Source organism: Bufo gargarizans, chromosome 8, assembly GCF_014858855.1.
Source record: "Bufo gargarizans isolate SCDJY-AF-19 chromosome 8, ASM1485885v1, whole genome shotgun sequence".
Taxonomy (NCBI): domain Eukaryota; kingdom Metazoa; phylum Chordata; class Amphibia; order Anura; family Bufonidae; genus Bufo; species Bufo gargarizans.
This window is the reverse complement of record NC_058087.1, coordinates 196,663,543-196,691,045: the sequence shown is the minus strand read 5'-3', so window position 1 is coordinate 196,691,045 and position 27,503 is coordinate 196,663,543. Positions and strand designations below refer to the sequence as shown.

Genomic DNA, 27,503 nt, shown 5'->3' with positions numbered 1-27,503 from the left:
AGTAGTTATATTCTTGCACATGGGAGCAGTATTATAGTAGTTACATTCTTGTACATAGGAGGCAGTATTATAGTAGTTATATTCTTGTACACAGGAGCAGTATTATAGTAGTTGTATTCCTGTACATAGGAGCAGTATTATAGTAGTTGTATTCTTGTACATAGGAGCAGTATTATAGTAGTTATATTCTTATACATAGGAGCAGTATTATAGTAGTTATATTCTTGTACATAGGAGGCAGTATTATAGTAGTTATATTATTGTACATAGGAGGCAGTATTATAGTAGTTATATTCTTGTACATAGGAGGCAGTATTATAGTAGTTATATTCTTGTACATAGGAGCAGTATTATAGTAGTTATATTCTTGTACATAGGAGCAGCATTATAGTAGTTATATTCTTGTACATAGGAGGCAGTATTATAGTAGTTATATTATTGTACATAGGGGCAGTATTATAGTAGTTATATCCTTGTACATAGGGGCAGTATTATAGTAGTTATATCCTTGTACATAGGGGCAGTATTATAGGAGTTATATTCTCGTACATGGGAGCAGTATTATAGTAGTTATATTATTGTACATAGGGGCAGTATTATAGTAGTTATATCCTTGTACATAGGGGCAGTATTATAGTAGTTATATCCTTGTACATAGGGGCAGTATTATAGTAGTTATATTCTTAACCAAATCTCTTTTTATTGAGATAGCAAATAATTAGAAAGCGCCACAGTACAGCATACGCCATACGCAGATGGCATCAGAATAGTGCAATCAAATATAACAATAGTCAAACAAATGAGGGGGGAAATAAACACATATAGACAGACAGGACAATGGACAGGGACAAAGAAATCACATACAAGAAGAGGGGAGGAAGGGAAAGGGAGGGGGGGGGGGAAGGCAGGTCCAATAATAGCGGTGTCGGACAGATCATGACAGGCTCATCGCGACGCCGGGTGGCGATAGGCTTTCCAGGGACTCCATATGTCCAGAAAACGAGGGCGGGTGTGGGATTCCTAGCGAGCCAGCTCTTCAAAACGACATATCTGATCCGCTTTCTCTTGCCACATCAGCAGTGTAGGTGCAGAGCCGTTCTTCCACAGCAGAGGTACCAGCAGGCGGGCAGCGGTTAGAAGTAACGTTGGTAGGTTGTTCTTAGAAGGGGTGAGGGACACATTGGGGCACCAAAGCAGGACTAATTGCGCATCTAAACTTACAGGGGAACCACAAATGTGCCCGATTAGGTTCTCAATCTGTGTCCAGAAGGGACGGATTAGACTGCAGGACCACCATATGTGAGATAGGGACCCCTTCTCTGTTCCACACCTCCAGCACTGATCTGGTATTTCGTGATTAAGATTATGGAGGAATTCAGGCGTTTTGTACCAACGTGTAAGAAGCTTAAAGGAATTTTCCTGTATTTTGATACAACGACTGAATCCGTGTGAATTGGAGAGGATAAATGCTTTTTTGGGTTCTGAGAGGCGGTACGAGAGCTCCTTCTCCCAGGCCACTAAAAAGGATAGTACTGGGGGTGTGGAAGAGAGTAACTCCTTGTAGAGAGTTGACAGGGGCTTCTTCGGGGGGATCGGCATATCTAGTTTCTTTTCCAGCCAGGTGGATTCTTCCGTGCAGAAGGGAGGGAGTTTCAAAATCGCAATATCCTTGCGAAAGGCAGCAAGAGCCAAGAAGGATTGCTTTCGAACCTCAGGCAAGGCCCGAATCGTGTCCCATGCCAAGTCCCCACTCGCAGATACAACCTCCTGTAGTGTGTGGTTAGACAACTGATACCAAACACCTGAAGGGGCAGTGGTCTCGGGATGAACTAAGTTTTGCAATAAGTGCAAAGGGAGGTGAGGACTCGGGAATCTCAGATCTTTAGATCTATAGAGTTTAGCCCATTCAACGAGCATGCCTTTCCAAATGGGGGAGGCAAAGGAATGTGAGGGCGTACAGCTACGGACCCCCCACAGGACGAGATAATCTTTGTATGTAACGAGGCCTCGCTCTAGAGCTGTGCATAGGTTTGGGGGGCTTCGGGAAAGAAGAGAGAAGCACCTATTCAGGTGCGTGGCAGTGTAATACAGGTGGACATCGGGAAGGCCGAAGCCACCAAACCTCTTTTCCCTCGTCAATGTGGAATAAGCTATCCTAGATGGTTTGTTCGACCAGAGGAAAAGGGAGAATCTCCTACGCAACTCTGTAAAGTACGAGCGCGGGAGCCATATGGGCAACGTCTGCAGCAGGTATAGGAGTTTGGGGACAATGAAGGTCTTGAGATAATTCTTCCTGCCTATCCAGGAGATGAAGGGAAGTTTAACCGACTGTAGATGGGATTTAATTGAGTTGAGCATAGGGGTGTAATTAAGGCTGTAAAGGTCATTCAGATTCGCAGAGATGTGAATCCCCAAAAATGTGATGTCCCGAGCGGCCCAAGTGAAGGGGGTGGAGCGTTTAAGCGACGCAACAAGAGCGGGTTTACATGTGACATTCAGGGCAAGGGATTTGCTATAGTTGATCTTGAAATTGGAGACCCAACCAAATTCTTCAAATATAGAGTGTAGCCGGGGGAAGGATGTCTCAGGGTTGGTGGTCATAATAAGGAGGTCGTCTGCAAATGCCGCCGTGAGGTGAGTGTGGGAGGCTCTCTGGAGACCTTCAATATTGGGATCTTGCCTGATTTTGCACAGGAGAGTTTCCATGACTATCACAAAAAGCGAGGGGGAGAGAGGGCAACCCTGCCTAGTGCCATTAGTAATGGCAAAGGCGGGTGAAAGAGTGCCGTTGACTTTGACCCTGGCAGAGGGGGCAGAGTACAGAGAGAGAATAGCGGAAATGAGTTGGTCAGGAAAGCCAAATTTCGACAGAGCCAGTGACATATACTGCCAGCTCACTCTGTCAAAAGCTGGGAATCGGAGGATCCTTTCTCATCACGGACTGGTGCCGGGATCCATCAGGCGGGGGGTCTCGTAGAGCTGGGAGAGGCCATGAAAAGGCCATCAGGTAACAAGGAAGTCAATAAGGGAAACAACGGCAAACAAATCCCCTGTGCAGAGGGGGTGGGAGGGGAGAGGTAGATAACCTTCAGGAGGGTGAAGTCCTCAGGGAGGTGAACAAAGGCCTGGATACACCCAGAAAGGCCATGTCAAAAGGCTAGACGGCTCCTATGCATGTCCTGAACAATATAACAGGAGAAAACCGTAACTTCCGGAGGTCCACTTCAGGAGAACACCGGAACTGTGAACGGCAAAAATGGTGGCCAACGTAGCAGAGAAGAATCAGCGATGAGGAGAGCGACCCGCAGCAGCGGAGGCCTGGGAACTCTGACTGGGTCGGGATTTCTTCCCGGCAGGCACAAGGGACCAGGTGTCTGCAGTCGGAGGCGAGGGTATAGGATCTCCCTGGTCTGCCGGCATCCAGGACGGAATTTCAATTGGAGCAATACCTAGTGGGACCCAGGCCCCGGATAGGTCCTGAGGCGTGCGTATGGTGATCTGCCGTCCGTTTTTGATGACGGCCAAGCCAAAGGGGTACAGCCAGCGGAACTGGGTCCTGGAAGATTTAAGAACTTCAAGAAGCGGACGCAAAATACGTCTCTTTGCCAGCGTGGAAGGTGCCAAGTCCTGAAAGAACTGCAGCTGCGAGCCTTCATATTCCAGGCGGTCCGCCTCTCTACTGGCTTTCAATAGAGCCGCAGTGTCCACAAAACTGAGGATACCGCAGACAACATCTCTCGGAGGGTCTGAAGCCTTTGGCTTGGGGCGAAGAGCGCGATGTATGCGTTCAATGACAATATTTGCTGCTCTTTCTGGATTTAAAAGATTCGCGAATATTTTTTTCGCGATTTTTTCAAGAACTTCCGATGCGAATATTTCAGGGAGGCCGCGGATGCGAATATTACGTCTACGGCTGCGATTTTCCTGATCTTCAATTCGCAGGAGGGCATCGTTAAGAAGATCTTTATGCGATCCGAGGGTGGAGCATGTTTCCTCACCGAAGCGAATAATCGCATCTTGCGAGTTTTCCAGTGCAGCGACTCTCTGGCCGATGGATCGGAGATCGGTCTTTATTTCAGTCAAGTCCTGCTTCAGGGGAGCTAGCGCAGAGTCCAGAATTTCGCGAAGGATCGCTTTTGAAAGATTCGTTCCCCGCTTGCGATTTTTATATTCGGAAGCATCCGAAATACTTCCCGCTTCCGAAAATTCATCCGGATCGGAATGAAGAGAAGGAGCCGGCGCCATCTTAGGTGTCCCAGCAGCGGTGCCCTTGGCAGCTTTTCTCAGGAATTGCTCCATGTCAGGCTGTTTGGAGCGGCTCACAGGTGGGTCAGCAGGTTCCCTGGGGCGATCTCTCCCCACTTTGCCCATTTCAAGCTTCTGAAAGGTGCTATAAAAGGGGGTTTGTGCCGGTTAGGATGAGGAGCTCAGTCACCAGCAGCCATGCAGCTCAGCGGCCAAACTCCACCCCCCATAGTAGTTATATTCTTGTACATAGGAGCAGTATTATAGTAGTTATATTCTTGTACATAGGAGCAGTATTATAGTAGTTATATTCCTGTACATAGGAGCAGTATTATAGTAGTTATATTCTTGTACATAGGAGGCAGTATTCTAGTAGTTATATTCCTGTACATAGGAGGCAGTATTATAGTAGTTATATTCTTGTACATAGGAGGCAGTATTATAGTAGTTATATTCTTGTACATAGGAGGCAGTATTATAGTAGTTATATTCTTGTACATAGGAGGCAGTATTATAGTAGTTATATTCTTGTACATAGGAGCAGTATTATAGTAGTTATATTCTTGTACATAGGAGGCAGTATTATAGTAGTTATATTCTTGTACATAGGAGCAGTATTATAGTAGTTATATTCTTGTACATAGGAGCAGTATTATAGTAGTTATATTCTTGTACATAGGAGGCAGTATTATAGTAGTTATATTCTTGTACATAGGAGGCAGTATTATAGTAGTTATATTCTTGTACATAGGAGGCAGTATTATAGTAGTTATATTCTTGTATATAGGGGCAGTATTACAGTAATTCTAGTCTTATAGATAGTCTTCCTGATAGGCATACACTAAATGTGTTCCAAAACACTATTTCCTTCTCCATCTCCTGTTGGCAGCTAATACTCTACACTTTTTGTCACGGGCAAGATGGAGAAGACATTCAGAATAAGATAAAGGGATTTGTTAAAATGTTGATGTATTTAGTGCTTAGTGGAATTCTGTAGTTGGATGAGAGTGATCAGTGTATATGTGGAGTAGTCCCTGTCTCTGTGATTCCAGGCCTCCAATTCTCTGCCATTTCTGCAGTGACGTCACAAGGTCTTTCCCCAGCAGAGGGCAGTCCCAGCCCAGGACTCCACAGATGTGCCTCCGGTCTGTGCTCCGTTTGCACATTTCACTGTATAGAGCACTAGAACCAGAGATCTAGTCTCGTTTCCATGGAATCCATCAGCGATGAGAAATGCAGATCCCGATCCTCAAATCAGAACCCTCCGCAGTAAAACTGCAAACACTTTCTGCTAGATCAGCTCCATGACTGCCGGAACTCGTATCCGTACACAGGAGAAATCTAAACATATGGACCAGGAGCGCGCAAATTTTTTAACTGAACCGTTTTTAATTTAGGTTGTTAAATTTAGCAAATTATGAGCTGAATTGGCGATTTACATGGACTAAGATGCAGACCTTACACCCCTGGATGTATCATGCCTGCATAGAGCATGTATAAGGCTCCCATAGACTTCTATGAGGCGCTGCGGTACATGTGCCTCATATGTACATTTATTGGGTCACCTCTTCTAGGATATGGGTCTGTCCTACTTACAGATGTTCATACGCGTCTATCGGGGCGTATTATCACAGCCACATGCATGACGTTGTAGTGCTGTTTAACCCAACCGAGTCAGGGCCTTGCTCAGTGCATGCAGACACGAGACGTACTGACGTATTTTCTTTCCGCTTCCGATCCGTTTTTTTTTTTAGGACCGTATGCGGAACCATTCACTTCAATGGGGCTGTAGAAAATACAGAAGTTACTCCGTGTGCATTCCGTTTCCGTTTGTCCGCATGGCCGTTCCGCAAAAAAGTAGTGCATGTCCAATTATTGTCCGCAAATCACGGTCTGAGGCCCCATTCAAGTCGATGGGGCCACAAAAAATACGCAAAGCACACGGAACACAGTCGTAGTTTGCAGATCCATACTGTAGAAATGCTACGCCCAGCCCATATTGCTCATGTGTTTGGTGATTAATAGGTTACTGTTTCCGTATACGATCCGCAAAAAACGGATCAAATATGGAAACCATACGGATATGTTTTGTGCAATAACGGAACGCAAGAGGACTTAAATCGGAGAAAAAAAAACCTCAGATACAGAACAACGGATCAGTGAAAAAACGGACCGCAAAACGACAACGGTCGTGTGCATGAGCCCTAACTCTGTCTCTTCCAGCGTTTCCTCTGTTCCTTGTCAGCCATCATCCCCCGCTTCCCTCGCTGACTCCTATCCGCTGTGTCCTACCGGTCTGGTTCCTTAATGTATATATCTGTACCCTCCGCATCTCAGGACCTTCCTTAGTACTTCCATAGCGCTGCAAAACCCCACTGTGTATTAGTGCCAAGATTTAAAGGGGTATTCCAATCTTGGACATTGGGGGCATATCGCTAGGATATGCCCCCAATGTCTGATAGGTGAGGGTCCCAGAGGTGAGACGCGCAACTAGACTTAGACCAGAGCTCACAAAGTGCAGGAGAGCGCAGCGCACATGCGTGCCGCCCTCCATTCATTTTTATAGAAGTCCCATTGAAATGAATAGGTAGCGCACCGCGCAAGCATGGCCACCGCTCCATTCACATCCACGGGGCTTACGGAAATAGCGCTATTTTCGGCAGTCCCAGAGAAATGAATAAAGGGTGGGCGTGGATGTGCGCTGGCTGCGCCCTCCGGCACTTTGCGGGCTCCGTTCTAAGTGCATCTGTCAGACATTAGGGTCAGATCCTGGCAATGTCTTAATCCTCAAGATTCCCAAATGGAATCCATTTTCCACATTACTGGGGGGCCCTGGTTGTGAGAGAACATCACCCCCACAACAAAACCAAAACCATGTACTAATTGCAAATATTGAGGTGCTCGCTTGGTGGTGATCTTGGTGCTTCCCTTCTCCCCTATGTGCCTCTAACATGTCCACCTATTACTGCCTCCTTCAGAGCGTTGACACCTCCTGCGCACCCCAAAATCTTTTTACTTGGTTACCTTATATTTACACCAACATCTCCCCCCAAATCTGTCTCCCTTACTAATACCCATTCTCTTCTCACTACCCCACATCTTACTGCCAACTTGTCCCCACCCGCAATTGGCTGTATCTCTTCATAATCTCCCCCCATCTGTGCCCCCACATCATCCTGTCACCCTCAGGACCTCCCTGTCTCTTTCTATTCTGTTTTTGCAAAATCTATTGTTTCACTGCCTCCCTTACATGTGTCACTTCCTTTAGACCCCCCCCCACACACTTTTTACTGACTCCCTTCCTTTGGACCCCCACTTCTCCCTGACTCCCTTCCTTTGGACCTCCACTTCTCACTGACTCCCTTTTTTGGACCCCCACTTCTCCCTGACCCCCTTTTTTTTTTGGACCCCCACTTCTAACTGACTCCCTTTTTTGGGACCCCCACTTCTCCCTGACTCCCTTTTTTTGGACCCCCACTTCTGACTGACTCCCTTCCTTTGGACCCCCCACTTCTTACTGACTCCCTTCCTTTGGACCCCCCACTTCTCCTTGACTCCCTTTTTTTGGACCCCCACTTCTCCCTGAATCCCTTTTTTTTGGACCCCCACTTCTAACTGACTCCCTTTTTTTTGGACCCCCACTTCTAACTGACTCCCTTTTTTTTGGACCCCCACTTCTAACTGACTCCCTTTTTTTTTGGACCCCCACTTCTCCCTGACCCCCTTTTTTTTTTTGGACCCCCACTTCTAACTGACTCCCTTTTTTGGGACCCCCACTTCTCCCTGACTCCCTTTTTTTGAACCCCCACTTCTGACTGACTCCCTTCCTTTGGACCCCCCACTTCTTACTGACTCCCTTTTTTGGGACCCCCACTTCTCCCTGACTCCCTTTTTTGGGACCCCCACTTCTAACTGACTCCCTTTTTTTTGGACCCCCACTTCTAACTGACTCCCTTTTTTTGGACCCCCCACTTCTGACTGACTCCCTTTTTTTGGACCCCCACTTCTCCCTGACTCCCTTTCTTTGGACCCCCACTTCTCCCTGACTCCCTTTTTTTTGGACCCCCACTTCTAACTGACTTCCTTTTTTTTGGACCCCCACTTCTCTCTGACTCCCTTCCTTTGGACCCCCACTTCTGACTCCCTTTTTTTGGACCCCCACTTCTCCCTGACTCCCTTTTTTGGACCCCCACTTCTGACTCCCTTTTTTTGGACCCCCCCTTCTCACTGCCTCTCTTTTCCGTGTCCCTTCCTTCCTCATCACATCAGTAACCTATTTTCCCATCTGATTATCTCTTAATTTTCAGCACCCATTGACGCCTCGTTGTCTTTTGTTTCCTCTTCTCCTTCCAAACCCCAAAAATCTCTGCTGAGAGTCTGTAATAAAAATCCTACAAACCTGCCGCCTCCTTTATCACAGTTATGTCTCTTTCTTTACAAAGCGATACCTCCCTGCCCCCAACACCTCGGCACCCCCCTCCCATGAACACTACAGCATCTTCTGGCTTCGTGTTATTTTTATTCAGCTCACCGCCCCCCCGCTGTCATATTTTATTTGACATAACCGTTAATAACCCTGTCGTTGTTTTTCTCATAAGTGAATGGCGCACTTCTGCTTGGATGAAGGGTGTTTTCTCTGCACAGGGAAGCCCAGAATTTCCTCTGCTTCGTATGGCGGGGGTTAACACAGAATGTCTCCTATGGGACGTCCCGCGGTCATGAATAATTCATCGGCCCAGACGCGCTTACATTATGGATGGATAGTGAGAGATGGAGGTGTAGCGACAAACAAGTGTGAAGGGGCATCAAAGCCACAGCCCTGACTCTACCCCTAGGTTAAACGCTGAGGATATGCTGTCAGCAATGGAGGAAACCTGCAAGGTTCTGGTTGCTGGGGAACTACAAGTCCCATAATTCTAGATAAGACATTGGCAGGCATCCATACACAAAGAATACATAAGCATCATGAGAGTGAGCCACATGATACAAACACTTAGTCATAGAGAAAAAAGGAACAGATAGTGGGCGCTAGTGAGGACTGAAGAAATACTGTGCAGGTACTAAACCTGCAGAACAGCAGTGGTACTGTGCAGGTGTAGGAGCTAAACCTGCAGAACAGCAGTGGTACTGTGCAGGTGTGGGAGCTAAACCTGCAGAACAGCAGTGGTACTGTGCAGATACAGGTGTAGGAGCTAAACCTCCAGAACAGCAGTGGTAACGTGCAGGTGTAGGAGCTAAACCTGCAGAACAGCAGTGGTACTGTGCAGGTGTAGGAGCTAAACCTGCAGAACAGCAGCGGTAACGTGCAGGTGTAGGAGCTAAACCTGCAGAACAGCAGAGGTACTGTGCAGGTGTAGGAGCTAAACCTGCAGAACAGCAGTGGTACTGTGCAGGTGTGGGAGCTAAACCTGCAGAACAGCAGTGGTACTGTGCAGGTGTGGGAGCTAAACCTGCAGAACAGCAGTGGTACTGTGCAGGTGTGGGAGCTAAACCTGCAGAACAGCAGTGGTACTGTGCAGGTGTGGGAGCTAAACCTGCAGAACAGCAGTGGTACTGTGCAGGTGTGGGAGCTAAACCTGCAGAACAGCAGTGGTACTGTGAAGATACAGGTGTAGGAGCTAAACCTCCAGAACAGCAATGGTAACGTGCAGGTGTAGGAGCTAAACCTCCAGAACAGCAGTGCAGGTGCCGGTCTAGGAGCTAAACTTGCAGAACAGCAGTGGTAACGTGCAGGTGTAGGAGCTAAACCTCCAGAACAGCAGTACAGGTGCCGGAGCTAAACCTGCAGAACATCAGTGGTACTGTGGAAATACAGGTGCAGGAGCTAAACCTGCAGAACAGCAGTGGTACTGTGCAGGTGCAAGTGAAGGCTCTAAACATGCAGAATAGCAGTGGAACTGTGTAGGATCTAAACCTGCCAAATATCAGTGGTACCGTGCAGGTGCTAAACTTGCAGAACCGCAGTGGTACCGTACAGGTGCCGGTGTAGGAGCTAAACCTGCAGAACAGCAGTGGTACCGTGCAGGTGCCGGTGTAGGAGCTAAACCTGCAGAACAGCAGTGGAACCGTGCAGGTGCAGGAGCTAAACCTGCAGAACAGCAGTGGTACTGTGCAGGTGCCAGTAAAGGAGCTAAACCTGCAAAACAGCAGTGGTACCGCGCAGGTGCAGGAGCTTAACCTTCAGAACAGCAGTGGTACTGTGAAGGTGTGGAAGCTAAACCTGCAGAACAACAGTGGCACTGTGCAGATGCCGGTGTAGGAGCTGAACCTTCAGAACAGCAGTGGTTCTGTGCAGGTGCAAGTGAAGGCGCTAAACATGCAGAATAGCAGTGGTATTGAGCAGGTACTGGTGCCTGAGCTAAACCTGCAGAACAGCAGCGGTACCGTGCAGGTGCAAGTGAAGGTGCTAAACCTGCAGAACAGCAGTGGTACTGTGCAGGTGCAGGTGTAGGAGCTAAACCTGCAGAACAGCAGTGGTACCGTGCAGGTGTAGGAGCTAAACATGCAGAATAGCAGTGGTACCGTGCAGGTGTAGGAGCTAAACATGCAGAACAGCAGTTGTACCGTGCAGGTGTAGGAGCTAAACATGCAGAATAGCAGTGGTACTGTACAGGTGCTGGTGCCGGAGCTAAACCTGCAGAACAGCAGTGGTACTGTGCAAGTGCCGGTCTAGGAGCTAAACTTGCAGAACAGCAGTGGTACTGTGGAGATACAGGTGTAGGAGTTAAACCTGCAGAACAGCAGTGGTACCGTGCATGTGCTGAACCTGCAGAACAGCAGTGCTACCGTACAGGTGCCGGTGTAGGACCTAAACCTGCAGAACAGCAGTGGTACCGTGCAGGTGCCAGTAAAGGAGCTAAACCTGCAGAACAGCAGTGGTACTGTGCAGGTGTGGGAGCTAAACCTGCAAAACATCAGGGGTACCGTGCAGGTGCTAAACCTGCAGAACCGCAGTGGCACCGTACAGGTACCGGTGTAGGAGCTAAACCTGCAGAACAGCAGTGGTACCGTGCAGGTGCCAGTAAAGGAGCTAAACCTGCAGAACAGCAGTGGCACCGTACAGGTACCGGTGTAGGAGCTAAACCTGCAGAACAGCAGTGGTACCGTGCAGGTGCCAGTAAAGGAGCTAAACCTGCAGAACCGCAGTGGCACCGTACAGGTACCGGTGTAGGAGCTAAACCTGCAGAACAGCAGTGGTACTGTGCAGGTGTGGGAGCTAAACCTGCAGAACAGCAGTGGTACCAGCAGTAAGAGTAGGCATTCATGGTTAGCTGGGGCACAGAAATGCTGAAATTTCTCAAGAGAGACCGTTAAAGGGATTTCCACCCTCAGATATGTATTTTTTATTATCAACCTGTTCATTTCATGCTACATTCTCCTTCCATCCTCCTCCTGCTCTTACTTAACAGAATTTATACCCTCAGGTGTTACATGATTGTCCCAGGACAGATCCAGACGTGTAAGAGTGAAGAAGAGGATTAACATCCCACGTCTTGGATTATCATCTTCTAAAATATAAGTACTCACTTCAATGATTACTCCAGCTTCTTTGGTGGTGGACACCGAAAGCGCTTGTCAATCCCTGTCCAGAATGACTTCTTACAATTTTTGTGGTCAATTTTCACTGAGCTGAAAACATAACTATTATCATTACTGTCTGAGAATCTCCCCCATGCTCATTGGTACCCCGAGGATTACTCCTGTGCCGCAGTACTCCAGGGTGCAAACCAATCCACACACAGGGAGTACACAGTGCAGATTTTTTCCATTGGAATTTGGGTGACATTTTTTTTACAATAGCAGCAAGTCGATGAGATTTAAAACAAATGTCATCTACAATCTCCGGTGTTGACCTCCAGCTCCGGTGTGGACTTATGCTGAAGATTTCCACCCTTTGAAAGGCATAGGATGAAATCCACAGCGAAACCTTGGACGAATCCTGCCTGAGCAGTAACGGAAGAGGACTATGTCTTGGATTTCTCATGGTTTTGCTGTGGCTGATCTTCACAATGTAATCTTCCCAAAGAGCTCCTACGTGTTATTATGAGAAATCCATTTATGCCAAGATTACTCCTCTCGGCTCATTTACTACTTATGCCCGGATTTTTCTACAATTATTCATAATCATCTTAAAACCTGAAGAGATTGACTTCCAGCCATTCAGTCCTTGGTGTTCTTCACAGATGACCCAATACTTCAAGTATAATTCTCTATAAGTAACTGATGGATGAACTTTTTTTCATTCTGTTCTTTTCTTAGGATTCTTAAGATTTCCTGTCCCGTCCTAACCTCCATATTCCAATACTCCTATTGGCTCCCTTAATTAACTAGCCATCATGGCCCACCAACCCTCATGGGTATCGCCCACCAGTAGACTATTTGACTGCTTTGTGGCACCATTGAAACATATTACAACGCAATCAATGACAAAATAAAATTAGCACATTTTTGACTTTGCAACATAAGTTATGGACGTAATGAGGTCACGTGTTTCACGTTCCATTGCGGTGAAGACCGTGCCATCAACCTCCAGGGTGATCCCAGTTTATAGGGCACCACAATTTCTTGACATGATATGAAGATTAGACCTCAAGAGTAGATATCTCTCGAGAACAGATTTCCCAAATTTCCTTTCTTCTGAATGTTGCCCACTGTCCCATTTTTTCACCGAGGCGACTCTCTGAAGAACACAGCCTAAAAGTCTATGGTTGGGAAACCAGTTTAAAGGAATGATTGGTCGGTGGACGTTCGTTGCAGCATAGTATGGGTGTGTGGTCAGTAGAAGTCTGGTCCTGGAGCCTAGGGGGTGCGGGGCGGCTACTCATAAGGTCCAGCAATCAGGCACCAGGACTGGAAGAGCAGAGGATGCTTGTTAGGGTTAGCACTAGGGAGGTGCCGAGCGAGAGCCTGAGCATCCTTACAGCTGCTACAAGACAGCGAGATGGAGTGAAAGTGGGAGGGAGACAGAAAGAGGGGGAAAGGAGTGAAAGTGGGAGGGGGAGAGAGAGACACAGACACAGTATCCTCACAACCAGACACACGCTGCTTGCTTTGTGTCGGGGGGTGGGTGGGTGACGGACCCCTCTAGGGTTGGCCTGTGAGGTTTGGTGTCCTGTGCCCCCCCCATTTCCCAAACTAACCCCAGGAGACTGCTGGAGAGAGGACAGAAGGAAAGAGAGGAGGTGAGATGCTCACAAATAGGTGTGTCGGGAGGGGCAGGGTGCACACAGTCGCTGGCCATTTTTACGCTATATGTATGTAGGTTGGGTGCACAGGGTCCTTGTTCTGTATGGGGGGGCTTGTGGATATCAGCCACTATCTCACCACAGCGATGCATTTTTTTGGGTGCAGGCATGGCAGCAAGCAATAGAATGATGTCTCATTATGGACTGGCGCGGCGGTTAGTATGGCAAAGCCTGGGAAGAGGCGGACGGGTGGCTATGGAGTGCTATGCTTACTATACAAGATGCCAAACACATGCTGCATAGGCATGGATGAGCACACATGTACACAGGCACCGCACACGCCAGAGAACCAGCGAGTGGGCACCTAGCACATGACATGTGGGCAAGACTGGGCAGCCAGCACATTTACAGTTAACATCTCATTCATCGCTCGTCCAGGTGAAGAGCTGACTCTGCTCTGCATCTTCATCCTCCCCCTCCCTGCATCTCATCTACATTCACATCTAATAGGTCCAGGAGCTGCAGAGAGGAGACAGTGCGGGTTCACCATGTGTCGGTGCACAGCCGCTGTCTGCTCTATTGTGTATGTACAGTATGTGGCACAGTATCAGGGTTTGTAGGGGGTGTCAGGCGGGCGCTGTGGCTTCAGGCTCAGGTGAGATGAAGCAGAGTGGCAGGGGTGCTGAGCTTTTATAGTATGCAATGTGTCTTCTGATGGCTCCTGTACACATGCTGCGGTATGCTCCTAGGAGAACATACAATATCAGGAATTATTATAGGGAGCGGTGACTACGAATCACAGGAGGAACTGCATGGTGTTAGGAGTCGTCATAGGAGAAAAAAATAAATAAAATAGTAGGTAAAGCTAAAAGGAGTGATAAAGTGTAGACGGAGGCGTTACAGAGAATAATAGGAGGGGTTATAGAGCAGTGGGAGGACCTATAGGGAGTAATAGGAGGGGTTAAAGAGCAGTGGGAGGACCTATAGGGAGTAATAGGAGGAGTTATAGAGCTGTGGGAGGACCTATAGGGAGTAATAGGAGGGGTTATAGAGCAGTGGGAGGACCTATAGGGAGTAATAGGTGGGGTTATAGAGCAGTGGGAGGACCTATAGGGAGTAATAGGAAGGATTATAAAGCAGTGGGAGGGCCTATAGGGAGTAATAGGAGGGGTTATAGAGCAGTGGGAGGACCTATAGGGAGTAATAGGAGGGGTTATAGAGCAGTGGGAGGACCTATAGGGAGTAATAGGAGGGGTTATAGAGCAGTGGGAGGACCTATAGGGAGTAATAGAAGGGGTTATAGAGCAGTGGGAGGACCTATAGGGAGTAATAGGAGGGGTTATAGAGCAGTGGGAGGACCGACAGGGAGTAATAGGAGGGGTTATAGAGCAGTGGGAGGACCTATAGGGAGTAATAGGAAGGGTTATAGAGCAGTGGCAGGACCTATAGGAAGTAATAGGAGGGGTTATAGAGCAGTGGGAGGACCTATAGGGAGTAATAGGAGGGGTTATAGAGCAGTGGGAGGACCGATAGGGAGTAATAGGAGGGGTTATAGAGCAGTGGAAGGACCTATAGGGAGTAATAGGAGGGGTTATAGAGCAGTGGGAGGACCTATAGGGAGTAATAGGAGGGGTTATAGAGTAGTGGGAGGACCTATAGGGAGTAATAGGAGGGGTTATACAAAAAATTAGTAGGAGAAGCTACAAGGAGTAATAACATGTAGGAGGAGTTATAGATAGTTGTAGGAGTGGTTATAAAGAGTGGTAATAGGAGTTACAGAAAATAATAGGCGCAGTTATAAAGTATTGGGAGGAGTTCTAGGTAGTAATAGGAGTGGTTATAAAGAGTGGTAATAGGAGTTACAGAAAACAATTGGAGTTGCTTATGTTATGAACAACTTTTTTGTTATTGCATTTTACTAATTTTGGGCTAAAAATAATTTTTGGGTATTTATTCAAAGTGTTCAACAGTTTTTGTTCTACAGGGTTAGGTTTCAGTCCATGTGCAGAGTATGTTGCGTTCAGTCTCACACCGGACCTGTCAGGTTGCTGCTCTGACGGCTCAATGGATATAGCCCTCACCCCTGACAGCTCATAAACACTCATTGTAGCTAAACTCTTATTAAGAGTGTTTATGAGCTCCCAGGAGTTCAGAGATAAGGCATATACTCCGAGCCGTCAGAGCACTAACCTGACGGGCTCAGTGTGAGACGGAACGCAAGATACTCTGCACACAGACTGAAAGCTAACCCTGTAGAACAAAAACTGTTCAAATTGTTTAAATAACGACCAGTTGAAAAATGTTTTTTAACCCAAAAATAAGTAAAATGCAATAAAAAAAAAATTGCTCTCCGAAGGTGTTCATTATCTTTAAGGGTAATATGAGGAGTTACAGGGAAGAGAGGAGTTATATGGAGTAATAGGAGAGGTTGTAAGACTTTCTAGGAGTATTTTTATGGTTAGTTATTACATTAATCAAGAAGCGAAGAGAAAGATGCAAGGGGAGCTGTATGGTGTGGTGTCTTTTTTGATTGTAGAATAATAGGAGATCACGAGGATTTAAGGATTTTGTAGAGAACATTTACAGGAGGAATCTGAAGTGCTCATTGTGGGTATGGGTGATAATGTGCTACGGGGAGTTCATGTGGTGGAGAATGATCCCAGTACACTATGTACGTCAGTTTTCCTGTGGGCTACAATTAAAGTCTTGTAACAGATGGAATTAATTTACTACTTTTTTCACCCTGTTAATAACTAGCGTATGTGCACTTACCCACCCAGTGTATGATTCTTCTACTTCTTCAACCATTTTAGAATCAAGCTCTTGCTTTCCTTCTTGACGTCTCTCTTCTGGGCCCATCATCTACGATCCTTCACGACTTTCTTCTCAATTTTCTCTGCTGGCTCCTTTACCCATGGCAACGTCACCAGCAGACACGGGGCCTCCACCTGAAGTTGAGACTACACCAGCAGAACCCTCAGAGCCGGTATGTTCTACCACCGTGGTGGTGGTAGAGGAGCCGGGGCCAGAGCCAGAGCCAGCTCAGGAGGCTACTGTTTCAGAGGTGGAACCATCTGTGACCATCCAATCAAAATCTTCATCTCTCAATGATTTGAAGGCCCAACCAGCTGCCAATGGCGGACCCCGAGCCCCTAGTCTGACAGGCTCAGAAGTACGTCTGGCTCAAGCTGCTTCAAATTCTCCTCGGCCAAGTCTCTGTCGACAAGGGTCTACTGCCACTGCCAGCGCTGTCGAGGCAGAAAAGCCAAAGGACTATCTGTTCATTGCCATTCTGTCTTGCTTTTGTCCTATGTGGCCAGTCAACATCATTGGCTTTGTGTATTCCATCATGGTAAGGAAAATGGCCAATGTCTTACAGTCAAGGTGTTTATGGTCCTTTACATCGTAACGTTATAATGACTCATCTCATTTCATTATCTAACAAGTCTCCTCGCCCACTGTGTCCTCTTCATGAAAAATGTTGTGTCACACTTGGAAGTGCATTCAGTCATCTTCCTATGGAATAAGCCAAATATATACCAAGGTATATCTGCTTGTATGTAAACAAATTGGTTCATGTCAACCAAACCAAAGCGACCCACCTGTAGGCAGCTGTTGGCAAAGTGCTGGTTGGCTGGATAAGATTTCCATATGTAGTTAAGAAGTGTGAATGTGTAGGTAATGGGAACGTGTGGTGCTTGTCATGCAGGTTGGTTAACACTTCCATAAATCTTTTGGCTATGGTCGTTAATTTCAACCAATACTTCCAGACGCACAATCCTCTTGAGTGTTGCATTGGTTGTTGTTGCAGTTATTTTGATGCAGTTAGGTGTAAGTGCGAGAGGTCTGATGACACCAGGAGAGAATGAATTGAGAATGAAGCCTAGATTATCACGAATTGTAGACAACAGAACTGGAGAGAAATTTTCCACAAAATTTCAGTAGCTAAAGGGAATTGAGGGAGTGAGGGAACCTAGAACATTGTGAACGTGAGGAAATATCAGATGTTCATTCCAGAAGGACATATAATGAACATATGAAGGGTTTCTAAACGTGACATATCAAGAGGAAGGAATTCACGTAGAGAGGAGAAGTTCGATGCATATTTCTAACAGGGGCTTGTTAAGTAAGATAGACTGAAATAAAATGAAAGCAGTGAATAGTAAACAGACTATTTCAGATCGGGGATAGATGAATGGCAAGGATTACATCGCAGTAGGTGGACCACTTCATCTTGAAGTAATGTTAGGTTAGTTAGTTAATTACAAAGGGAAGTGGAGTGAATGCGGAGATAATGTGAATGAGGTAGGAATATATCAACATGGCCGGGGGAGGTAATGTAACGTAGAGCAAATCCGGGCGGGTGGCTTTCTACACAAGATGAGGAGATGGTGAAGAAGATGGAGGAATTTGGAGCAATGGTTTGAGATGACGGTCAGAGACAAATATGGTTGCATTGTACACACGGTAATGTGTTAATTTAATATATATTTTTCTCACTTATATAGCGCTGGCATATTCCGCAGTGCTTTACAGACATTATCATTGATGGCTGTCCCCAAATGGAGCTCACAATCTGAATTCCACAGAGGTTTCCTCAGGGTGCAGATGTTGTCCTCGGTCTAATCTGAACCTAGGACCCCAGTGCTAACCACATGCTGCCATTCAGAACAATGATTGCAGAAAAAGAAGATGAACAGTTGGATGTAGCGATGGCACCATCAGCGAGGCCGCTTCACTGAGGTGTTAGTGTAGAAGGAGATGTTGATGTGATGTCCGTAGGATGACTGACTAGGACGTAAGGGGATGGAGAGTGATGATTGATGAATAAAGCCATGGGTGATAAGGTGTTGAAAGTATGGTAGAGGTAGACATGTACAGATGGATGATGGGTGATATGATGGAGGGCAATGGATGACGATAAGAAAGGATGGACGATATAGCACACACATACTGATACACCCCTTCCTTAGTGCTGTGAATTCCCCTCCACTAGTACTAATCCTACTCTTTTCCTTTACCCTAGTCCCGTAACAGCCTCCAACAAGGTGATGTGGACGGGGCCCTCAGACTGGGACGGGTGGCCAAACTGTTAAGTATTGTGGCGTTGGTGGGTGGACTCCTGATCATCACAGTGTCCTGCGTCATCAACTTTGGAGGTAAGTGGTGAAAATCATACAACACAATGCAGAAAAGGAGATTATGGGTATACTGTATATGTGTATAGGTCAACCTAGTAAACAAATGTTTCATGGCTGGATATATAGGTGAGATCCGTAGAAGATAAATATGAGATACATAGATATAAAATACTAATATTTATGTTCTAGATATGAGATACATGTGAGGGAGACAGGCAGGGTATAGATATGAGATGGAGCCAGGCATGTCCTCCCATTAATCAGGCACAATAAAGAGCCCTCATGTCAGGGCTGGGGTTGGCTGCCGGTGGCAGGATCCATGAAGCGTGACAAACAGGACACGCTCTCTCTCTTGTGATTTCACTTTCCATCAATCTCTATTCTATCCATTCAATCCTTCGCAGGCTCTTCTCCTTTCCTGGTCCCGTTACATTCAGGCACATAGACCACGGCCTTACATTTCATTCACTATGGCTGTGTATACGGTGTCATGTCTAGGCAGCATTCTCTCCTGGTCTTTAATTCATAGTAAATTTACAGGATGTCTTACCCTTAGTATTCATTAAGTTATGAACATGGCTGTCATCCGTGAGGAGACCACGGGAATCCAACCAATTCTCGGGGGAGAAGATGCAGACTTTCACTGTTTGCTGTGGGACAGCAGTAATGATTGTTCTTGTGGATGATCTGATTGGAGCCTACCCTAAACTACACGGACATGAGAATTCCTCATCACGTTTGTGGCCCGGGCTCATCCATGCCTTCTGGTCGTCCTGGTCAATGTTCAGGCTCACCCATCGTTTTTGTGACCACCCATCCTGTTCCCGGTGGTCCTCCTTTCCTCCCCTCTACCCCACATACGTTCACTTTCTCATGGGTTGGATCTTCTCACAATAATCAAGAATAAAATGCAGCTTCAGGCTGGAAATCAGCATTTCACGTGGTAGGTTTGGATGACGGCTCTGTCTTACCATTTTTGCCATCACCGGGTGTTGATCCATGTCTCATCCTGCTTCTGAGGGCGCAGTCACTCGGTCAGGATTCCTGATGCAATTCTGGAAGCCAAAACCAGAAGTGAATTAAAAAAAGACAAGTCGTATCCGTCCTTTATACTTTCTATCATTGGCTGATTTTGGCTTTCGAAACTGCACAAACCGGACCGTGTGGCCCTACCCTTAATTCTTAATTTCTCTAGTTCATGAAGACCATCAAAAAGATCATAATCTAGACTAGGCATCCTCAAACCGCGGCCCTACAGCTGTTGCAAAACTACATCTCCCAGCATGCCCGAACAGCCTACAGGTATCAGCCTGGAATTGTGGGAGTTGTAGTTTTACAACAGCTGGAGGGCCGCAGTTTGAGGGTGCCTGCTCTAGACAACATCGTGACAAAATATTTTCAGCCTTTCCCCCTTCTGTCCCATTTCTTGACTGGCTCTTCCCTTCTACTTCTTTCCTGGCCAAGTCTCCGATTATCGGTCTGCTCTACGGTCCCGTTGTCTTCTTCACATTTAAGCTGCCGTCATTTCTTGTTCTCTTCTTGGGTTTCTTCACCTTCTCTTACACTAGAAGTATTATTCCTTTTAGAAACAAATGGGGTCATTTATCAAACTGGTGTCAGGTAGAACTGGCTTAGTTGCCCCTAGCAACCAATCAGATTGCTCCTTTCATTTTCCATAGGAGCTGTCCAAAATGAAAGGAGGAATCTGATTGGTTGCTAGGGGCAACTAAGCCAGTTCTACTTGACACCAGTTTGATTAATGACCCAAAAAAATCTCAGGAGCGCTATAACCCTCTATTCCAAACAATAAATCATCCACGTGCTCGCCCATGAGTGTTTTGGCCCATTAGTTCATCGGTTGGTGCAGCAGTTTGTTCTCCAGAGCTGCAGTGCATACTATCACTACAGACAGGACGTTTTACCCACTGTCACTCGGTCACCCATGTATACAGATATATATATAGACTTTACGCTGAGGTCAGAAGGCCCACGTCCACCCTGGGAGTTAACTCCTCGGCCTACATACAATACCCCGAAACGGCACACATTGATTTCAGACATCATCAGCAAAAATGAAGAACCCAATTTATTTGGTGCCCCCTCACGTATACCGGACCCCATCATGGTTCTGCCGTCTTCTGTTGTTGAATATGTGTCACTCCTAAATTTTCCTGCAACCAATGAATCCAGTTTTGGGTATGCAGCTCGATGTGCCCCCATAGTTACGGAATCCGATTCCTCTGCTTCCTAACGTTCTGAATATCTGACAGCAAAGAGCAAGATGGAAGTAACACGTAACTATAGGATCAGACTGCGCAGGGCTTGTAGTCTGTAACCATGGAGACACATAGCTCTGCATAGGAGCTGTATACGTAAGGCAGCAGTGCTTTTTTACATTCTACATTTAATCAGTACAATGTCCAGTTTATATTAACTCCTTCAGGTCATTGCAGTAAGAAGGATGTGAAATGCTTCGGTCTCATCTAATATTTAGTATGAGGATCCTCTACCTTCCTCCCTGGTTTCCTGTCGGTCGGGGCTCTTGTTGTCGGTAGGCTGCTATTATGCTGTTGGGAAGCAGACAGATGGTGCCCATATTATATGCAAGAAATGCAGCGGGCTGTGTATGTAGCGCTGGGCCGGGCAGTGAGCCAGACTGGATTATAGATTTTTGCGCCTTCACTGGCATCGTTAAGAAGCTGATGGTATAGCAGATTGGACTGGGCTCTGATGTGAGATCCTCCAAGCTCCGTCTAGACAGCTGGGAACGGTGGCCCAGAGGAGCTGAAGGAAAACTGCATCCTCCGTGGTCTGGAAGTAAAAGCGAGGCTGCTGTGAAAAAAAGGATAAAGAATAGCGGACGTCGTCCATGTAAAACGGAAAAAAGGACCTGAGAAAATATATATATATAAAAAGTACTGTGCACGTTTATAGACACAAGGTGTTCAACCGCAATGTGTTGAAGTGTCTGCTCCGTGTGCCGCCCACAGTGCGGGGTACAGTATGTCTATCAAGAAATTTCAAGCAGATTTTTTTCTGGATATAGTATGGAGCTCATTGGGAAACCTGCAGGTCAGCGATGCCTGTGCAACGTGCGCCTTCCCCCAGGGCCCGCTATATAACGCGTCTCAGGTTTAGGAAATGCCGAATGTCTCTTTATGTGTCACGGTGCTCCTACCTCTTTATGTGTCACGGTGCTCCTACCTGGATACCGCTGGACCCCAGGCTATAGCTCCGAAGCAATAAATAGGGGGAATAATTGAGGGATAATAGAATAACTTGAGTCCAGACCTTGTATGTAGTTGAACAGCAGCTTTACTTTGCATAAACTTTCTCAAAACAATCTTTCAGCTCTGTCCTGGTTCCAGCAGGCTTTAGCATTAAACTGGCAGGCTTCTTCAATAACTCTGCTTGCTTTCTCTCTCTCTGCTGTATTGATAACTTGGCTTCCTCTGTAAGCTGCACTCTCTCTCTCTCTGTAGTCTGACTCTAGGTTAGGCCAGGGAACCTTCCTCCTGGCTCCTGGGGCTTCAAGCTTTGGCCTCCACGGCCAGCAGAGCTGAGGGTGCTCTGGCTGGCGTGGGCATGTTCAGCAGAGACGTGCCCCTGCACACCTGTCCCCTAGCAGAGGGTAAGCTAGACTAACTAGAAACTGGTCCCAAACCTTCCTGCAGGAAGTAGGACAAGCCCACTTCTCTCCAGAGGGGGCGTTAGAATGGAATGGAAAGTTCCATCCTCTCTAAGTATAGCTCTGCTGTGTTTGCTGCCATCTGCTGGTGAACCTGGCACATTACATAGGAACAGTTACATAACATTAGAAATGCACAGTGTGGAGGACCTGGAATAAATGCATAAGATGACGAGGTTAGACCAATAAAGACAGTAGGAAGGTGCAGAAGTGGTAAAACTCTGGGGTGTTACACCTGCACCGAGTACAACAGCGACGTGAAAACCATCTCACTGCTGTCCCTCCTGACAAGTCAAAGCCTACCCGCCACAATTTATATGCTACTGAGCCTCTGTATCTAATCCTATTGTGTGATACTGTCTGCTGAGCTGTGTATCTAATCCTATTGTGTGATACTGTCTGCTGAGCTGTGTATCTAATCCTATCCTGTGTGATACAGTCTGCTGAGCTGTGTATCTAAGCCTATTGTGTGATACTGTCTGCTGAGCTGTGTATCTAATCCTATCCTGTGTGATACTGTCTGCTGAGCGGTGTATCTAATCCTATTGTGTGATACTGTCTGCTGAGCTGTGTATCTAAGCCTATTGTGTGATACTGTCTGCTGAGCTGTGTAACTAATCCTATCCTGTGTGATACTGTCTGCTGAGCTGTGTATCTAAGCCTATTGTGTGATACAGTCTGCTGAGCTGTGTATCTAATCCTATCCTGTGTGATACTGTCTGCTGAGCTGTGTATCTAATCCTATCCTGTGCGATACTGCCTGCTGAGCTGTGTATCTAATCCTATCCTGTGTGATACAGTCTGCTGAGCTGTGTATCTAATCCTATGATGTGTGATACTGTCTGCTGAGCTGTGTATCTAATCCTATCCTGTGTGATACAGTCTGCTGAGCTGTGTATCTAATCCTATCCTGTGTGATACTGTCTGCTGAGCTGTGTATCTAATCCTATCCTGTGTGATACTGTCTGCTGAGCTGTGTATCTAAGCCTATTGTGTGATACTGTCTGCTGAGCTGTGTATCTAATCCTATCCTGTGTGATACTGTCTGCTGATCTGTGTATCTAATCCTATCCTGTGTGATACTGTCTGCTGAGCTGTGTATCTAATCCTCTCCTGTGTGATACTGTCTGCTGAGCTGTGTATCTAATCCTATCCTGTGTGATACAGTCTGCTGAGCTGTGTATCTAATCCTATGATGTGTGATACTGTCTGCTGAGCTGTGTATCTAATCCTATCATGTGTGATACTGTCTGCTGAGCTGTGTATCTAATCCTCTCCTGTGTGATACTGTCTGCTGAGCTGTGTATCTAATCCTATCCTGTGTGATACAGTCTGCTGAGCTGTGTATCTAATCCTATCCTGTGTGATACTGTCTGCTGAGCTGTGTATCTAATCCTATCCTGTGTGATACTGTCTGCTGAGCTGTGTATCTAATCCTATCCTGTGTGATACTGTCTGCTGAGCTGTGTATCTAATCCTCTCCTGTGTGATACTGTCTGCTGAGCTGTGTATCTAATCCTATCCTGTGTGATACTGTCTGCTGAGCTGTGTATCTAATCCTATCCTGTGTGATACTGTCTGCTGAGCTGTGTATCTAATCCTATCATGTGTGATACTGTCTGCTGAGCTGTGTATCTAATCCTATCCTGTGTGATACTGGCTGCTGAGCCGTGTATCTAATCCTATCCCGTGTGATACAGTCTGCTGAGCTGTGTATCTAATCCTATCCTGTGTGATACTGCCTGCTGAGCTGTGTATCTAATCCTATCCTGTGTGATACTACCTGCTGATCTGTGTATCTAATCCTCTCCTGTGTGATACTGTCTGCTGAGCTGTGTATCTAATCCTATCCTGTGTGATACTGCCTGCTGAGCTGTGTATCTAATCCTCTCCTCTGTGATACTGTCTGCTGAGCTGTGTATCTAATCCTATCCTGTGTGATACTGCCTGCTGAGCTGTGTATCTAATCCTCTCCTGTGTAATACTGCCTGCTGAGCTGTGTATCTAATCCTATCCTGTGTGATACTGTCTGCTGAGCTGTGTATCTAATCCTATCCTGTGTGATACTGTCTGCTGAGCTGTGTATCTAATCCTCTCCTGTGTGATACAGTCTGCTGAGCTGTGTATCTAATCCTATCCCGTGTGATACAGTCTGCTGAACTGTGTATCTAATCCTCTCCTGTGTGATACTGTCTGCTGAGCTGTGTATCTAATCCTATCCCGTGTGATACAGTCTGCTGAACTGTGTATCTAATCCTATCCTGTGTGATACTGTCTGCTGAGCTGTGTATCTAATCCTCTCCTGTGTGATACTGTCTGCTGAACTGTGTATCTAATCCTCTCCTGTGTGATACTGTCTGCTGAGCTGTGTATCTAATCCTATCCTGTGTGATACTGTCTGCTAGGAAAGCGTATCTAAGCCTCGCCGATGCCACATGGTGACTCATTACGGATTTTCTTACCGCTCATTAACGCCTGCTCTTTCTCTTCTCTTTCAGTCTTGTGAGACGCTGCCGCTCCGTTCCCCTCTCCGGGCACCACGGGGCGAGAAGACCCCAAACTTTCATAGAAAATCCTTCACATTCCCACAGAGACACCAGCCAGGGAAATGAGAGACCCCGGGAGTGAGTGGAAGAGACTGTGAGCGAGAGCCTCCGGAGTGCGAGTGTCTGCGTGTCTCTACATCTCACTCGTGTCTCACACGTATCTAATGTCCTGTACTACTAATAATGGCAGGAAAGAAAAGCACATCCCACGACATCATACGTGACATTATATAACCACACGACATCATACGTGACATTATATAACCACATACATCATACCTGACATTATATAATCACATACATCATACGTGACATTATATAATCACATACATCATACGTGACATTATATAACCACGTACATCATACATGACATTATATAATCACATACATCATACGTGACATTATATAACCACATACATCATACCTGACATTATATAATCACATACATCATACGTGACATTATATAACCACACACATCATACATGACATTATATAACCACACACATCATACCTGACATTATATAACCACGTACATCATACGTGACATTATATAACCACACACATCATACATGACATTATATAACCACATACATCATACATGACATTATATAATCACATACATCATACGTGACATTATATAACCACATACATCATACCTGACATTATATAACCACGTACATCATACGTGACATTATATAACCACACACATCATACATGACATTATATAACCACGTACATCATACATGACATTATATAACCACGTACATCATACATGACATTATATAACCACGTACATCATACATGACATATACACGCACACTGTATCACAATGCCGCTCGTCCCCACCCTCCTCGATCTCTATGGTGCAGTGGTGACCTCCTGTGGTCACTGTGTGTATAGCAGGTGCATGCATTACTAATACACTCACCTACTGGTGCTGCAGGGCACCAACCTATTAACCCTTCATCTGGAACCAGACATCACCCCTCTTCCTAATGGAGGCCTGCCTATCATGAGTCATCACTGATTGTTTACTGAAAGCTCTGCAGATCCTTGCTGACAGACTCTGCAGAGTATCACACCTCCATTCCTGTGCACTAACCACCAATGTAGGTCTTCCCAGCACTACTAACCCCTTTGTACACCGGCGGTCACATGGAGGAGCTGGCTGGGTCGATTTAACTCTTCATTCTCCTGCATCTCACTCCGGCCTGACCATCTATCCGTCTAACGCCTGATGACTGTTACCCATAATACTCACCCATGGTCCTGCATGCTGCTTGTACGACATGCACGCAGGGGAGGGCGCGTCGCCCCTTCTTCTCCTAATGGGGGAGTGAGGGACTGCGATAAAAACGGGAGGTGAAATTATTTTCCTAGAGAAGAGAGAGACACCTGCACCTTTCTTACTTTCCCTTGACACGGCTGGTAAGGCATGCTGGGACTTCTAGTGGCCACGTTTTCTGTTTATATTTGCACGTTTTTGGGGCTTGGACCCCCTTCAGGCAGTGGTCGGATTACGTTTACAACCCACAGACTTTCCACATCCTGCAGACACGTTATCTTCCATGGTAACGTTAACCCTGCACCAGTCTATTACACCGCTCAGGCTGCGCTGCACAAGGCCGCCATCTTGGCAGCAGAAGACGTAATATCATTTCTTTCTCCTGGTTGTGTCACCGCAGCTTCTTGATGTAGAATATCCATATCTTTGCACTTTTGTATTCTTTCGATATCTTCCTGTGTCCCGGACATCATCGCTGACCACGGGCGCTGTACAACTGGGTGGAGGTCCCCGCCGCGCAGCCGTCTCTCTCTCCTGCCTCTCTTCTTTATATACCTGTTGTGGGGGGGGGGGGGGGGGCGGGGGGTTGAGAATGTATTTTTCTTATATCATGTTCTTGCAGGAAATTGACTAGTATACAAGGAGCATGTCACGTGAACCAGCGATGTTTCTATATTCTGCACATTTTTGTATTAACTGAGCATGAAGTGAAATAAAATATTTATGCATGAAACCGTGATCTCCGTGTGACAGCAAGCAAGGTGCATCCGATTGGTGGTCTGGCCCAAGTGAGGGTCTGCAATGTGTTCTGAGAGCTCCTAGAGCAAACGTCAGGACCAAACAGAGATTCAAAACTCTTCGGGCCACCTGGGCATACCACCGAAATCCAGGACCACGGGGGCGGATTGGCCATAGACCTTACAGGGAGATCTCCCGGGGGGCCACCTGGGCATACCACCGAAATCCAGGACCCCGGGGCGGATTGGCCATAGACCTTACAGGGAGATCTCCCGGGGGGCCACATGGGCATACCACCGAAATCCAGGACCCCGGGGGCGGATTGGCCATAGACCTTACAGGGAGATCTCCCGGGGGGCCACCTGGGCATACCACCGAAATCCAGGACCCCGGGGGCGGATTGGCCATAGACCTTACAGGGAGATCTCCCAGGGGGCCACCTGGGCCTACCACCGAAATCCAGGACCCCGGGGGCGGATTAGCCATAGACCTTACAGGGAGATCTCCCGGGGGGCCACCTGGGCCCTCCTCATGGAGTTTTTGGGGGATGTATTTTGTGATTGGCTCTGCTGGGGCGGTATAATGTGACACAATATGGTATTGCTGGCCCTGCCTTCCATCAGTTTGCACCCAACTATAAAACGGGGCCACTCTTAGTATTTTTTTCCGGGGCCA

General features: G+C 46.7%; 1 protein-coding gene across 3 annotated transcripts; it reads left to right on the top strand.

Annotated features, from left to right (window-relative positions):
* Positions 1 to 1,013: 1,013 nt before the first annotated feature.
* On the top strand, positions 1,014 to 26,642 carry LOC122944507 (proline-rich transmembrane protein 2-like). Of its 3 annotated transcripts, XM_044302862.1 has the most exons (4): positions 13,275 to 13,427; positions 16,244 to 16,782; positions 18,457 to 18,589; positions 24,758 to 26,642. In XM_044302862.1, exons 2-4 carry the CDS (start codon positions 16,345 to 16,347, stop codon positions 24,763 to 24,765), a joined length of 579 nt encoding a protein of 192 aa, XP_044158797.1. In that variant the 5' UTR covers positions 13,275 to 13,427; positions 16,244 to 16,344; the 3' UTR covers positions 24,766 to 26,642. The 3 variants fall into 3 exon arrangements, with proteins under 3 accessions (XP_044158796.1, XP_044158797.1, XP_044158795.1); XM_044302861.1 differs by lacking the exons at positions 13,275 to 13,427; positions 24,758 to 26,642 and adding an exon at positions 1,014 to 1,148 and having other exon boundaries at positions 18,457 to 19,607; XM_044302860.1 differs by lacking the exon at positions 24,758 to 26,642 and having other exon boundaries at positions 18,457 to 19,606.
* Positions 26,643 to 27,503: the final 861 nt, after the last annotated feature.